The sequence below is a fragment of the Dipteris shenzhenensis genome, chromosome 6, assembly GCF_047967505.1.
Source record: "Dipteris shenzhenensis isolate YYH24624 ecotype China chromosome 6, Dip_SZ_1.0, whole genome shotgun sequence".
Taxonomy (NCBI): Eukaryota; Viridiplantae; Streptophyta; class Polypodiopsida; order Gleicheniales; family Dipteridaceae; genus Dipteris; species Dipteris shenzhenensis.
Genome location: NC_141601.1, coordinates 34,346,529 through 34,362,313, shown reverse-complemented (window position 1 = coordinate 34,362,313; position 15,785 = coordinate 34,346,529). Strand labels below are relative to the sequence as shown.

Here is a 15,785-nt window from a genome sequence, read left to right as displayed (position 1 = left end):
GCATCATTAGGCATATGGTTTTGATTAACTATGGAAAGGCCTCAACCTGTCATTCAAAATACTCATTGGTGGCCACCCTAACTTGCTTGCTCCATTCCCCTCAATCTTATTGAATGCTTGCTAGTGCCCCTACTTTCATGTTCCTTTGCTTTGAACCAGTAGATCTAGATCTAACAGCTATCTTGTGGATGGTCCCCGATCCAAAGACACATGTCATGCATATGTCAATTTGCCAAAAGAAAGTTGCTCATTTGACAATTCTAAGTGTTATTGCCTTTCATCTTGCAAAATAGCTTTGATCCTTCCTCATAACGTCTTGAATGTTAAATTAATTTATTAGTGTTATTATTGTCTTAGTATTCAAAAATGGTGGTTGAAACTTATGAGAGTCTTAACCAAAAGAGGGACAAAATGCTTTTTCCATCAATGAGGAGGAGGATGGTTTTTCCTACCTTTTAATGCTCAAGCCTCCTAGGCCAAATTCTTTTTCCCATAAATGAGGAGGATGTTTTTTTCTACCTTTTAATGCTTAAGCCTCCTGATTGGTTGTAGCCTACCCCAAGATTTAGCCCTCCCTTGCTTACATCTCTAATTCTGAATGAGACCTTTTTTCTTTCAAATCTCCCCAAATAAACATTCTTTGGATGGTAGTACTGATGGGTTCAAATTCCTTCAGTACCAAGCTTTAAGACGTTGATGGGTCGATACTACTCAGTGATCATGGACTAAAACAATAAATATTAAATCAGATAAATCATAAACTAATGAAAGGTGAATGGTGAGACATCTAGAACTATAAAACAAGGTGGGGATCCCACTATGGCCTTGCCTTTTGGAGTGTCATTATAAGTCCAAGTGTAAGTAGCTCGATAAATATTTCAAATAAGTTGTGAAAGGAAACCATAGGTGTAAACTGGAAGGAAAGGAAAAGAGAAAAAGCAAGTGAAGGTGAAAGAATATTGAGAAAGGTACATGAATGAAAAAGAGGAGAGAAAAGAGGTGAAAAGGTGTATGTGCGTGTGTGTGTGTGGTGGATGGGCCATTAAATAAAAGTGGGACATGAGTATTTTGGCAAAAGTAATATAAATGTGGTGTCATACAAGAGACAAAGAGAGCCTCCATCTTTAGAGAGAGATACATAAGAAAGGCAAAAGCTTTAGGATAAAAGACAAAAAAACATTTAGGACCTCCCCAAGCAAACAAAAACTTTAAACCCTGTGTTTAGAAGCCCTTAAACTTCTACTAAACCCCATTTAAGCCTCATACTAACCATAATTGGAAGGTCAAATTGATGAAATGAACTAACTTCAAAACTATGGCCGTGATTAGCAACTCAATAACCAAGTCATCCGTTACTACCCTTGGAGGGCTTTCTTTTGGATTACACAGAATCTGTGCAGCCTTTTCGACTAATGCTTAGCGCACACACCCATTTGGGCATTCTTTGAGCCTGCCTTCGGAGACCCACGTATCTTCATGCTTCTTCCAGACAGATTTGCATGATCATTTAAACAAGATCTGCACGCTCATTGAAAGGCAGTGTACGTTTTCAAATCTTTCACTATACCCGCCATTGATCCGATTCCAGCGGCCAAAGAGATTAGAAAGCAAGAGATACTGAGCATCTGTAAAGCAAGCCACTTTGGTGTCCAGCTTTTCAACTGAGTTTGAGAAATATGCATAGCTACGGGAAAGTAGACCGTCAACGGCCAGAAACCAAGAGCACCGAGGATGCCTACAATATCGTTGAAGAAAGGCAGCAGCATCGCGACAATCGTCGTAAAGAGAACAAAGGAAGGCCTCCAAAGTACTTTGAAAACGCTAAGCGTCAACGGCCCAGTCAAGGGACAAGCAACCTTGTATTGATGATTTATGAGCTTGCTCTTTGGCCACTTGATCGACGTCCAATTCTCGACAAAGGCGAAAAAGGGCTGACAGAAGACCTGAAGGCGAATCCCAGCTCGCATTAATATAAAAGGCATTACACAAAGCGTTAGAGAACCCAATACTAGGATTGAAATTTGTAAAAACGAGTACGTACTCGCTTGATATAAGGCGTGGAGAATTTGTTACCTGGTAAGCCCCAATAAGATGAACAGTAATGCACACATTAGCGAAGTCTATCAGCCAATATGGGTTATAGAAACGGAATCCAGTGAGAAGGTTCCCGGGCGCAGCGTTTCCTAGTGCAGCATATCCAATGCAACCAACAGACATGTAGTAGGCAGTGGTAACGGCAGTTCCGAGCAGAGTCGCTTTCTTCATGGTTCTATTCTCTGCAGGGGGTGATTTCAGAGTGTCCTGCAAAAATATCAAGATGAGATAGTGCAAGCGCGAGGGAATTAAAGTAAACGAAGCTTGGCAAATATTCCTCCTAACATAGGCCAACGTCAAGCTGCACGCCGAGGGATTGACATGAAAACATGCTGCAACGTTCAGATTGATTGAACAACGATGCAGCAAAGAAGTGACTAGTCCACCAAGAAGACTGCATCCACAAGGTGAACAAAAGACTGGGATTGTTGGAGTCGGTACCTGAATCTCAATTAGAATCATGCTGAAGGAGTAGGCGAATGCAATGTTCCCGAGTGCCTGGAAAACCGACCACATCTTTTGAGTGGGAGAGAGCATATCCAGACCAATGCCCGTTGCCGTTCCAGATATATGGCCGCTTTCTGCAGAGAATCAGGAAACGTTGAGTTTTTTGAAAATGAAATTAGGCATTTCTGATGCGACTATGAGGTTATTGAAGCTAGAAAATTGGTCGAATGGCTTGTTGGAGTAATTCGCACCTATTGTTCTGCCCGCAGCCAGTCCAAGGCCGATGGAAGAGTAAGCGAAAGACATGATCGCCGCTACAATGGACAACCACCACATCCTGTCGAAGTCTGGTACGAAGGAGAGAAGTATCTGAAACGCACCGAAGAGTGCCATGTAGAAGTTGTTGGAGACATGGCAAGGAGAATCATGGCCTTCGGTATGGAAACAATTGGATCGTTTGATTGCTCTGCAGTTGAGAGGAAGAAAGCGATCATTCACTATAATCGTTGGAAATATGAAAGTGCGAAACGTTTCTATCGCAGGAAAGTCTTCAGGCATCTTGGCATGGTTTACAAGCTAATGTATAGCACATCAGAAGATGCAGCAAGGAAGACTTACACCATGCTGATCGAAGCTGTAATTGTATATCCAATAGCAGTGCCAATCAGGTTGAGGTACTGGACAAAGCCGCAAATCCAAGCCTGCCTTCTACCTGAAATAGATGGAGAAAATCAGCCGAAGAACAAACAGTGCATGAGATGAATCAAGGGGAAAGAGCGTCCTGGGAACGGACCTAGATGAGCTCGGACTGCAGTCATATACGTGTAGTTGCGCGTTCCATTGACTGGATCTGGACATCGATACGCATCCGCAAGCAAAGCTGAGGTGTAATATGTGACGAAAGCAAATGCCAGAAGAATAGGTGGTCCTGCGACCCAACCAAGCTGGGCGATGCTCCATGCCAAGGAGAGCACTCCTGAGCCAATCACGGCCGTGATGACATGGGCAGAAGCTGTCCAAACGTTTCCTGCAGCAGGAGTAAGGAAAGTTGCATTGTCATAAGTAAAGCTAGCTAAAGGGGACAATTAATAGAATTGGAGATGTGGAGAGAATAAGGCTCGTTCGAGTAGGCAATATCTTTACCAGTGCGACGAACGTGCCCATCATCGTCCAGACCGCCCATTCGGACTAAGCTGTTATAGTTGGCTTCAAGGTCGACCTTCACGAGGGCGGTAGGGCTTGCAGGATGTGTAGTAGAGCCAGTTGCCAAGGTAACGTTGAGGGAGGGTGTGGAGCTACCAGTAGCGATAGATTTAGTGGGCTCCAAATCTGCTGCGACTTTCGAACCCATTGTTGGATGAGCTTGCCAAGACGTTGTGTTTGCTGAGAGTTATATAGCTGGCAAGGCTAAGGAAGGAGCTTGCGAAGGAGTCGTGATTTCTTGCAGAGGAAATGGGTTGCAGGCAAGTATATAGCGAGTGAAGGAGGACTGATGAAAGTATATAGCGAGGTGTGAGGATCTATCTCGTAGCCGTGTTTCTTCCAATTAGTCCCAGGATTAGAATCTAGATTCCGCACGCTCGTGAATCCCTGGCCTGATTGAAATGTGATGCTGATTGAGATGCCATGTTTAACACGCTTTTTTCACTGTAACACGCATTTTGACTGTGAGAGGCGCGATCAATCACAAAAAGAGCACAGAGCTAAGACCATTAGTGAGCAGTGCGCACATAAATCGTTGCTCATGAAGTTGTACGCGATGACAGAATCATCGCGTACGATTTCAGGAACAACGTATTATTTTAAGTTGTCTGAAGTTGTGCGCGATGAGTGAATCCAATCGAAGATTTTTGAATTGTAGATTTAGAATTAACGATTTTCCTTTTTTATATGTGTATCTATCTATATCATTAGATGCGACAAGGGACACAAAGCAAGAATGAACCTCAACTCGTATTTCTCATCAAATTACATTTATGCCTTTCTCCACGCCTTCTTATAATGACACAGGTCTTGGATGCTACATGGCTTAGCTGATCTGGCTCAGCATGATACGGATGCAACATAGCACAATTCTAACTAGCGGATGCGGCTGATGTTGAGTCACGTCTATCCCCCTAGAATGGCCCTAGAATGATAAGGCTTTATCCTCTGAATATGCGCAATGGTCTTCATCCGATTGCGTCCCATTGTAAAATGTTACATAGCATACGTTGTTTTTTTTACTGGCTAAGGCCTGATCCATTTTACAAGGATTTACGATGGTTTTAAATCGTTCATTTTAAAATGTTGTTTTAAAACATATGCCCTCTTATCGATCTGGGAGCATTTTAAAACGATCCAAGAGTGATTTTTTGCTAGGACCAGCTATAAGAGGTTACCGGGTGGTACTGTGGAGGTGTACCGCACGGTCTTATTGTTTATTGATATGGTGTTCAGTAAAGTACTGCACGGTGTACTCATTATAGCAAGTGGTATATATTAGCTATATAATATAGGTGTTTCCATCATACTATTCACATTCTTGAGGTTCAGGTGCTTAGTGGGGTCTTAAAATAGTCCAGAAGGACTAAAAACAAAGCTAGAAAGTAATTTACAAGTTTTATTTATACTTTTAAAAAGTATCCAATGTTGGTGGTGGGTTTGCTTTTGCTGGATAGTATCTACCCACACTTAGATACAAATTGGATAAACTTAGTGATTCTAGTTTGTTGGTTAAAATAGGCTATACCTGGAAAAAATACTAGTGTGTTCATTGTTTTTAAAGAAGTAGATGTTTTTAAAAAGTGGTTACCATTTTTAAATTCTTTTGTCAAAAAATAGCAATAGTAATAGCTTTTTTTTAAAGGACACTAGCTTAGCAAAAAAAAGGTTGTAAGTAGTTTAATGCAAGTAATGCTAGCTACTACACTAATGTGTCTGAAATACAACATTTGTTAACAAAGCGTGATGCTTATGGTGTAGATATATTACTCGAGAGAGGGATGTGGGAAAGTGCATTTTAATAAGTAGATGACCACGTGAAGAATTATCCAATTACATGAGGAGGGGTAAGACAATTGGATGATCTCTCTCTCTCTCTCTCTCTCTCTCTCTCTCTCTCTCTCTCTCTCTCTCTCTCTCTCTCTTCCCCTCTCTCTCTCTCTCTAGTTAATTTACATAAAATGCTATAAGAATAATGTGCGAGATATCCATATCAATTTCTTGGTATAGAATTGGACAAAGAAAACCAACGTGCACTATTTCAGTTATCTTGAATATCATGATATAAACAAAGATACGGAAATGCATATGAATGGGTATTAATTAGGAAAAATTACACATGTTTCTCTTCACTTTTTTTTTCTCTTTTAGCCTAGATAGTAATCATGGCTCCAGAGAACCAATGGTGAAATAATGGCTCATAATTATGTTACAATGCCCAGTACGAAGAAGTAGAGATGTTACATTTGCCAAGAAGAGTAATAGGGTCAAGCACAAGAATGCAAACACATTTCATAGGTGATCCTCATAAGCAAATTGGAAAGTATAGAGGGTTAGGAGTTGAGAGTCATTGCCATTCTGTGTGGAGATGTACCTAGAAGCATAAAAAGTCAAGCAGATGAGATAGAGACATGTCAACAAGTCCAACCTACAACTAACAATAGAATGACACATCCAAAATCTCAAGATGTGCAGTCTATAGCTGTAGATGGTTCTTCACAACATGTGCCAACTTGTAGTAGTGTTGTAGATTCAATGACATGAACAACAAGTTGTTTGAGCATGTACATGGAAATCAAACAATGCAATGATGTCTCCCATTCACAACCATGCATCTTCTAAAGTACAACACATGGAGAAAGTTTAGCAAGATGTTTTGGGGGCTATTTATGGCATTGAGTACCCATTGACAATAGTGCATATCCCAAATTAGAAAAAGGAAATGGCTTTTGTAGCAAGGAATGGTCTTAGGTTTACAATGCCAGGTTATTATGCCCTTTGTAACAACATATTGGATGCCCAACTACTATGACCAGATGAAACAAGTTGTATATCAGTTGTATAGGATGGTATTGAGAAACCTTATTGTACCACTGTAAGTGATGAATGGAGAAACATTGCTTGTAAGTGATGGATGGAGAAACATTTCCAAGAAGCTTCTAACGGTTATAACATTCAAGGGAGAGGTCTTTTTTCAGTCCATCAACACTTCTAGCATCCCAAGGCTAGTAAACATATTGCTGAATAGTTGGTAAGAGAAATTGAGGATGTGGGGTGGCCTGAGAATATAATCTAAGTAATCACTGATAATGCAAAGAATTGTAAAAAAGTTGGAAAAATAATAAAGTGAAAATATCATAGAATTTGGGCTTTGCCATGCTCCTGCCATTGTGTGGACCAAGATTAGTATAAAACATCGGGGACCCAATTCTTCAAAACAGCTGTAGATGCTTGTTAAAAAGTGGTGTAGTGCTTTGTTAATCATGAAAAATTATTAAAAACATCAACCTATTGAAAACCCACCTGAGTTTTTGAATCTAGTGAGACACTATTCAAAACATACTATATAATTTGTTGGAGCATTTTCTCAAGCTACAAGGAGTTTTAGTCATTTGAAACCTTCTTCAATATAGAGGTAGTAGAGTGGATAGTTGAGTTACATATGAGTGGATTTTGAGCAAAATTCATTGAATTGAAAATGCTATGTAATACTTTTGGAAGAGAAAATATCAAAAGAGGGGCCATATGGTTCACTATCCACAAGCTAAACGTGAAAGGGCCAAGCATGGGGAGTGCCTACATGGCTTGGTGGACTACTAACAGGGATGTGCTAAGGGAAGGTGCAAGGCATGGTGAGGATGGTTATGGTGCCAATCACTGTGCACTATTGAAAAAGTTTGTGCAGAAGCAATGGGATCAATCCCATAACTCTCTTCACTATGCTACTCATATTTTAAATCCTACATGTTGGGCATTAGGAAAAAAGGGAACTCATTTTGGGGTCTTTTAGCCAAAATGAAAAATCCATCTCCACCAATCACAAGAGGGCCAACATAATGATGGGAAAATGAAGAAAAACTAGCATAATTTCATAAATAAGAGAAACAAACAATATTTAATGGATATACAATTGCAAATAATAAATGAAATGATCTTTTTGAATCTTGACAACATTCTAGATTTGGCAATGTCATCTTGAAAAAGATCAAGGACTTAAATGTGGTTTCCCTCCTAAACTAGTTTTTTTGCTTGCATTTTTCCCACATGCAAGTTCAATTGCCTTTGACAAATCAAAGTTTCAAATCTGCTTTCTCTCCAAAACTGGTTTTCCTACTTGCATTTCACCTATTGACATGTCTGCCAGCTCTTTTTCATGAGTTAAGGATTCTCCTACTTTAATCCCTCCTAAATTAGTTCTTCCACTTGCATTTCACCCATTTACATTTCACCTATCAATTGACATGTCTGCCAACTCTTTTTCATGAGTCAAGGATTCTCCTACTTTCCCTCGTAAACTAGTTTTCCGACTTGTATTTCACCTATTGACATGTTTGCCAACTCTTTTTCATGAGTTAAGGATTCTCCTACTTTCCCTCCTAAATTAGTTCTTCCACTTGAATTTCACCCATTTGCAAGTTCAGTTCTCTTTCATGAATCATCCATAGTGACAAGAAACCCAAGGTATCCTAATTTAAAATGGTGTGTGACTCACAACGTACAAGACATTGACATAGAGGTGAGAGTTCTTTCTCATTGACTTACGACCTACATATCATCTATAGAGTTTACTATGATATAAAATGCTGAGGAACAAGATATAAACATAAGATCTTTGCTTTGTCAATTTGTTTCTTCGATTTTTCAGATGTCCAAGTTCATATTGGGATGCATAACATGAGGAGGAGGAGGAGCCTACTAAAATCATTGAATGTGGGACACAAGGTCAACTCAGAGGAGACATGCCATCATCTCCAACACTTCCCCCCAAAGCTCGTACATGAGGAGTTCAAATTTAATCATGCTTATGATATGACAATCACTCCCCAATTTTATGCATTTTGCTTGCCTTTTAATTGGGAAAGATCCAAGATAGATTTCATTGAACTTTCTCAGCTCCCCCCGCTCGACCAGAGACATGAGCATCAACAGACCCCTGTTGAAAGTGACAAACATGGCGCTCCTTCTCCATGATTCTCTGTTGGTTCCCATGATGGATCCATTCAAGGAGGAGGTGGTGGATGGGGCTCCATAGGTATTGGAAGAGCCCCTTTTCCTAGCAAAGGAGGAGGTCATCCGGGCAGGGGTATGTCAAGACCCAATAGTTACAGTGGATACCCCAGAGCACTTTCTCTTGGCAAAACAATAGAAGACACTGAGCCCCGCATCTCTTACATGGGGGCACTATAGTACAAACAAAAGGAGGCTTTTTTGACGTCCTTATAAGGTAGACTTTTTTGATAGCTCCCGGACCTTTGAAGCTACAAGAAAATAGTCAAGACCAGTAGAGAAGAGGAGACCATGTTGGTGCAGCCAGAAAAGAAGCATGGTTCACCGCCATCCAAAGCTAGCAAACAACCAAAAGTCCCCAATGACCACAGTGCAGGAGAGCGAACACTTGAAGTTTTATGAACGATTCATGAGAAGGGCAGCCCAACTGCAAGAAATGAGACTTCTCATCAAGCAGGTAAATCCATCATGGCAATCATAGACAAAGAAGATTTAGACTCTAGAGTATGATGTAGAAGATTATCTTTATGATCATGCACTTGGAGGATTCTTGCACGGTCCTCATCCCCCTATAGGATACCTCAAATAGAGCTCGAAGGGTGGTGCGAAACAATTGGGACTGAGTGTCACCAATGTCTATTTTCTTTGTGGAGGGGATACCTCATCTTCCTCTTTAACAACCTCCAAGGTACTCCATCAGGGTCTTTGGAGCATAAGGAATCAACCTCTATATTTGAAGAGGTGGTAGCCTTTTTTCAATCGAGATAAGCCTAGGTCCACTAAGATCCTGAAACTACGAGATTTCCTTTCTCGCTCTTTAACCAAGCTACAACACTCTGCAGTTCTTTGGGCAAGGTGGTGAGTGTTGAGTGTGAGAAGTTTATGAATCCCAGAGGCAATCCTAAGGTATGTTTTCAACTAGATCTTACAGAGAGGAGCCCCCAGAAACACTACTGCTTCTCAATAGAAGAGGCGATGTTGTGTGTGAACAACCCATTGTGTACAAGAATCTTCCTAATTTGTGATTTTTGTATGGCATCTCTAGTTATATAGTTAAAATTGTCCTCTCAATAAATCCAAACCACAAGCTCAAGCAAATCCTACCAGTGGTGGTCAACAAGGAGAAATGGGTTCCCAAGGTTCCCACTAGTCCCTCAATGTCTCAGGATGTCCTTGTACCTACATAGAGTGACCCACTCAAGCAAGCTGAGATTAAAGTTGAGCCCCTCGTAGATCAGAAGGCCCGTGAAACCTCTAGTCCTACTAATAACACTTTTGAGACATTGACCAACTACCCATCAGAAAACATGATTGTCAAAAATACCAAGGGTGAGATGGAGGAGGGATGGTCTAAAAATTTTGAAGATAAGGTTTTAAAAAGTGTAGATATGCTCTCAGATGTTGCTAAATCTAAAGGGGGGCTTCCTCTAGGCATCCCAATGCTGAGAAAGATGTTCTTGTTAAAGGTAAAGCTCTAGCCCACATTGAATCCAAAAGGAGGCTTTCTCATGATAAAGACCCTTTAGCCTTGACCAAGAGCCCTAACCCTAGGGCTAACAAGACTCTAAGAAGGGGGAAAAGAAGCATGGTAAGTAAACGCATTGCCTTCCTCACACTTAATGTGTGTGGATTAATAGATCCATGTAGAGGGGGTGTTCTAGCCTCCTAAGTAGAAAAACTTGAATTTGTGATTCAAAAAATACGAGAAAATCGAACGAATGATTTGAGATAGGGAGAATAAATTGAGAAAAAAAATGCTACCACATCACATTTTTAAAGGATCTTGCCACATCATCTGCTGATAGTATTCATATAAAGAAGCTAGGTATTTGTATGAATATTTATTGTTACGAATATGTGCTTGGATGCCTATATATATATATGCACACAGAGGAGATTTTTGTGCTCATCTCGCATTTGGTTCTATAGTTGAGCAGAAGAGATCAAAGAAGAAAAATAAAACAAGGTAGGCCTTGGAGGTTGCTCAAGCAATCTTAGAGGTCTTAATCAAAATGGAGTTTGTTTGTGTGAGTTCTTAGTATCTCTCTTTTGATTGTATGTGCATGAACTTTTAAGTATTCACATTCTTACACTTGCTTTTGAATGAATATTTTTTATTTTTTCAATAGTATGTGAATGAATGTTTTGTAATTTGTATGTTTCAATAATATGTGAATGAATGGTTAGGAAGCTTCATCGCCCTTGTAGTATAAGACATGGGTTTCTTTCAGACGTTGTCTATCGACGCTTCATGGGCATGCATGAAAATCATCGGTACGGTGGCGAGCAGGGAAGGTGTTGGTGTGGATGACAAAATTATAGTCGGTATGAGTGTCCATATGTACATTGGTATAGGTGTTGATAGATACCAATGCCTATACCAATGTACATATCGATGACTAACAATGCTTCCACTGACGCCTCCACCATCGCTGATATCGACTCTGGGTTAAATTTTTCATACCGACGGTTTTACAGAATGTCATTTCCAAGGAATCCAAAATACTTTTTGATCACAAGTTTGATCATTTGAAAGAAAATATAAGACTAGGGTCATTGTTTGCTTGGGGTAGCCGTTTTTAGTAAGGTTCAAGGAATTTTTTGTACATAGGTATATTGCATGACCCATAACTTATGCATTGCTCAATGGAATTCGGCAAACTTTGTCCTCAAGTTATAGTACACATTCCAAACTTGAACATGAAACCAAAAAATTATGGAATAAGGATTTGAAACAAGACCATTAAAGCATTAGAAATGCTATGTTGCATGTGAAGCATGCATCTTGAAGACTACAGGATATAGCAAGTTATTCAAAAACATCAAAACTTTATTCTGTACACACATGGAACCAAGTAATCATTCAAAAGTACACAACGTGACCGTCTCCTCAACCTAAGGACACACCTAAATGAGAACATTAGGCATGGGTTAATGGGCCTCCAATGTTGTGTTAAAGTGATGCACACCCATTTGAGGACATGCTTCATAACTTTTTGTTGATTTGTTGAAATTAAAATTTTGGAATCCAAACTAGTGGGACTACTGCATTAGTCTTAAAACATTGATGCTTGTTGATATTGGTATCTAGATTCCCCCTCAAATGGAAGAAGTTGAAAATGTACAATTTGTGCATTTGCAAAGATATTTTAATTAATCCAACACTATTTACAATTTTGAATTATTTCTTTTTCCATGCACTTGCTTGCTATATGGCTCATAAGCATGCCAAAGGTCATTGCATTTCATAATACATGGCATCAATCCCAATAGCATGCCCTTTGGCCTATTTATGTTTTGAAGCATGTTAGGCCACATTGCACTGGTTTGGAATATCCAATTCTACTGACATGTTGCCGGAGGGGGGAAACTTGGTAGTTGAAGATTTCACTACTCTCGTGAATTTTTAAATTTCACACCTCTCGCCCAAAAAATATTGGAATATTAAGTACTTGCAACTTACCCATGCCCTGTAAATGCCTTGCAACTTGCACGTACCTCGATGTGACCTTGCACAGACTTTGGTTTGGGTGCATTGTCTTCTTTTGGGTAAGTTTTCTTCTATCATTTGCTCACATCAGAAGCTAGCTTCTCTAGTTCTATTCTAGACTGATCGTAGCCATGGTGTCAATGGCAACATGCAGATCGCCATGGCTTGCAAGAGAAGTAGACAGAGGCTACAAGACAGGAAAGCTAAAAACTTGGTCAAGGCACAAAAAACAGATTGCAGGACGAGAAAAGCAATGGCACGGTATCGAAACAACAACAAAAGAAACTTTTGAAACATTTGCAAAGGAGAAACTACGAGAAGAAAGAAGACTCCTTACAGAGCAATAGTAAAAAGAAGTTGCAGATGCACACATTCGATCATTGCCATCAGAGCGAAGAGCATGAGTTGTGGTGTCATGATTGTTGGGAGCATTTGAGGCAGCAACATTAGGCCATTCAGGTTAATACCAGTCTCGAGTCTTCACAAGCTTTAGCTTGCACCCTAAAGTTCATAGAGTAACAACCCTACCAACACCTCAAAAGATGCATGCCCAAGAGACAATGCTCCCTAACCTCAAAAATGGCCTACAAAAAGTGAAAGGGGTACACAACTTATATCAACTAGCTGCAAAGAGGATGACATTTGCCATGTTGCTATATTGTGAATTAGAAGGACCAACGTGGCTCCAGTGGTTGAATGTAGAGTAGAAGCAATGCATGATCATCCCGATCCGAGAAGTCTGTGGGCTTCAATAGAGTGCAAGAAAAGGAGAGGCAGCCTAAGTGCGGAAGTCATTGCTAGAGTGATGACGTTTTGCACAAAAATACAAGAGTTTCTCCAAACAAAAAGGACATCTGTAAAAAGCAGACGGGACACAAGGTGTTTGAGGAGCACATCATACACATGCTTGATACAATGTAGGTCAGCGATGCCTAAACCAACTCGGTGGTTGTTTGTGATTGAGCTTTGGGATAGTTTACTTGTTTCATTTCTTAAACCAGGCTTGGACTAAACGTGATTGTCCTAAACCAGCCCGGTGGTTGGAATATCATGCAACCATATGCTGGTTCATCAGCTTAATCACCAGTTATGTGATTGTCCTAAATCACCATGGTTGAACAAACATTAGTTGTTGACCAGCCCGATGGTGTGGTTGAGTTGAAATTAACAGCAAGATATTTTTAATAGAAAAGTGCTCAATATATTGTTATTTTTCAACAGAAAAGCAATATATTGTTATTTTACTAAATGAGTATCACCGTTGTCTCACAATCAATGCTCTTATCTTTCCTAACTTGTTTCGTTCTTAGGGAGGCATGTTTGACCCATCCGAAGATCTAGAATTAGAGACTAGATTTGAAGCAGAGAGGCTCGCAACAAAGGAGGGCAAGGGATCATGCCTATGCATAGAGGCCGAGGATGAGGAGGGTGAGGAGGACGAGGAGGTGTAGTAGGATAGGACATTTGGTCGTTTTGTATTTTGGCACTTTTGCCATTTTGTAGCACATTACTCTGGCAAATTTGCCATTTTTGAGTTTGGCACTTTTGCAATTTATAGCGGATTACCTCGGTAGATTTGCCATTCTTAACTTTGGCACTACTTTTGCCATTTTGTAGACCTTTTTTGTAACATGATTTTGTAGACCTCTTTTGTAACATGTAATCATGATTCTAATTTTTAAAAAAAATTGTGGGGCAAGGTGGGACTAAAACAAGCCCCATCCTACCCCATAATTTTTTTTTAAATTTTGTTAAAACGTCTAGTATATACCGACACATACACTATAGTTTTAAAAAAAAGGAAAAACACTACAGTGTCGATATATACCGCTGTTCATACCAAGGCCTATACCGACACTGGCAAGTATCACTTATCGATGCCCATACCGACACTCATAACAGTGCTTTCTTTACAATGTACACACCGATGGACATTCTGACACTTTTCACTCGTTAAAAAGAAATTCTTTGTATTTAGCATCGGTATTGACGTCGAAAAGCATCACGTGTCTTGTAGTTTTGTCCCTACATGACTGTGGCACCATCACTGGTGGGCAAAGGTGGGGTCATTATAAGAGGTATTCAAGAGGTGCTATTGTAAAGCTAGGGTCATTATAAGAGCACCTCTTACATGAGGCTGAATAACTTCTTACTCCAACGTCACTTGATCTCGACGCTTGGCATCTTTGTCATCTAAACTATTGTCATTGAATGCAGGCTCATGTAGACTCATTCAATGAGTCCAACTTATTAGTTTTCCCCTTCTAAGAATGCATATGTTTATGGAGCATGATGTGCTTGACCCAATGTGAAGGTGTAAGAGTGACAATATCTATAGAATTCAAAGCATGTTTTAGAGGTTTAGAAAACAAGACACCAACATTTTGGTCCAATTAGATTTAGCGGTTCATAGAGCTTCCTGGTTAGGATTTTAGCCATAAATCCATAAAGATAATTTTCTTATGCAATAACTCCAATTTTCTTATGCAATAACTCTAATGAGGTCCGATAAAATTTTTATGTTCCCATCAACTTCATTGCACATTATTATTGTTTTTCCAAATTTTTGGTTTGTGGAAAATTCAAAATTGTTCTTTAGTATCTCCTCTAGAAACGTTAATGATGAAATATTTTGATTGATTATTATTGACTTTTGATTTGTCCATTTGCATGGTTCTACATGATCTACCCTTAATGTTATCTTTCATCCCTGTTAAGTAATGTCTCCTAAGCAATGGAGCTATTCAAAGTTAGCTCTTTTGTATTTTTTGCAAAATTATACTCTATGAAAAGATATAGGTGGATAAAAATGGTTCTTTCAATGAGCTCTTGTTGCAACTTGTCATGAAGGCTAGCCTCATGTAAGAGGTGCTATTGTAAAGCTAGGTCATTATTAGAGCACCTCTTACACAAGGCTGAAGAATATGATGAATTGTAACAAGAGATCATGAAAAGACCATTTTTCTCCACCTCTCTCTTTTCATATAGTATAGTTTTACAAAAATTACAGAAGCATTAATTTTAAGGAGCTTCAGTTGTGTGAGGTACTACTCAATATGAATGGGTGGATAAGTTTAGCTTGGATTTGGTAGAGTTTAGGGGATTGACTGAAGTGCATTAATTCATCCAAGATGTGACTTTGGTTGAGGAAGGAAAACCCTGTCTTGGTTCAAGGATGACCCCAACCTTTTTCTTTTTAAATCAGTGCAACATCGGATTACTAAGGTTTGGGGCAATGCCTCTTCTTTTTGGTAGAATGCAGCCAGGGACACCCAACATATTTTGAAGGATGTAAGAAAAAATTGGGCCAGCATAAGGGCCTAAAGAATGTACAAAATTAGGGATGTTGTTGAAGGTCTGGAGCTATGGGCAAGGCAGGGGATCAAGAGTGCTTAAGAAGAACGCACCTCTTGAGACTGGAAAAGGCTAAGCTCATGGATGCACGTGTTACCTTGGAAATTGGTGGTTGGGTAAAATGGACAGACCAACTAAGAAAGTCTTTAAACTTATCAAAAGTAAGAGATCCAATGAGGGCATCCCTTAA

The 15,785-nt window shown here is 39.7% G+C and overlaps 1 protein-coding gene across 1 annotated transcript; it reads right to left on the bottom strand.

The window, feature by feature from the left end:
* Positions 1–1,498: 1,498 nt before the first annotated feature.
* LOC147901095 (amino acid permease 4-like) lies at positions 1,499–11,181 on the bottom strand. Its single transcript, XM_087376430.1, has 9 exons — positions 11,141–11,181; positions 9,413–9,442; positions 3,685–3,719; positions 3,335–3,568; positions 3,160–3,253; positions 2,793–3,007; positions 2,536–2,675; positions 2,074–2,301; positions 1,499–1,943 (listed from the first exon to the last, which is right to left on the bottom strand). The coding sequence occupies exons 1-9, from the start codon at positions 11,179–11,181 to the stop codon at positions 1,527–1,529; spliced, it is 1,434 nt and encodes a 477-aa protein (XP_087232556.1). The 3' UTR covers positions 1,499–1,526.
* Between the last annotated feature and the right edge of the window lie 4,604 nt (positions 11,182–15,785).

Bases quoted from the DNA above. Each gene is read 5' to 3' on its own strand.
- LOC147901095 (XM_087376430.1), bottom strand. From the start codon at position 11,181: ATGGTGGAGGCGTCAGTGGAAGCATTGTTAGTCATCGATAT. The intron at 3,254-3,334 runs GTCCGTTCCCAG...CATCTATTTCAG, and splicing joins TGCAGTCCGAGCTCATCTAG to GTAGAAGGCAGGCTTGGATT. The intron at 1,944-2,073 runs GTAACAAATTCT...ATTCGCCTTCAG, and splicing joins ATCTTATTGGGGCTTACCAG to GTCTTCTGTCAGCCCTTTTT.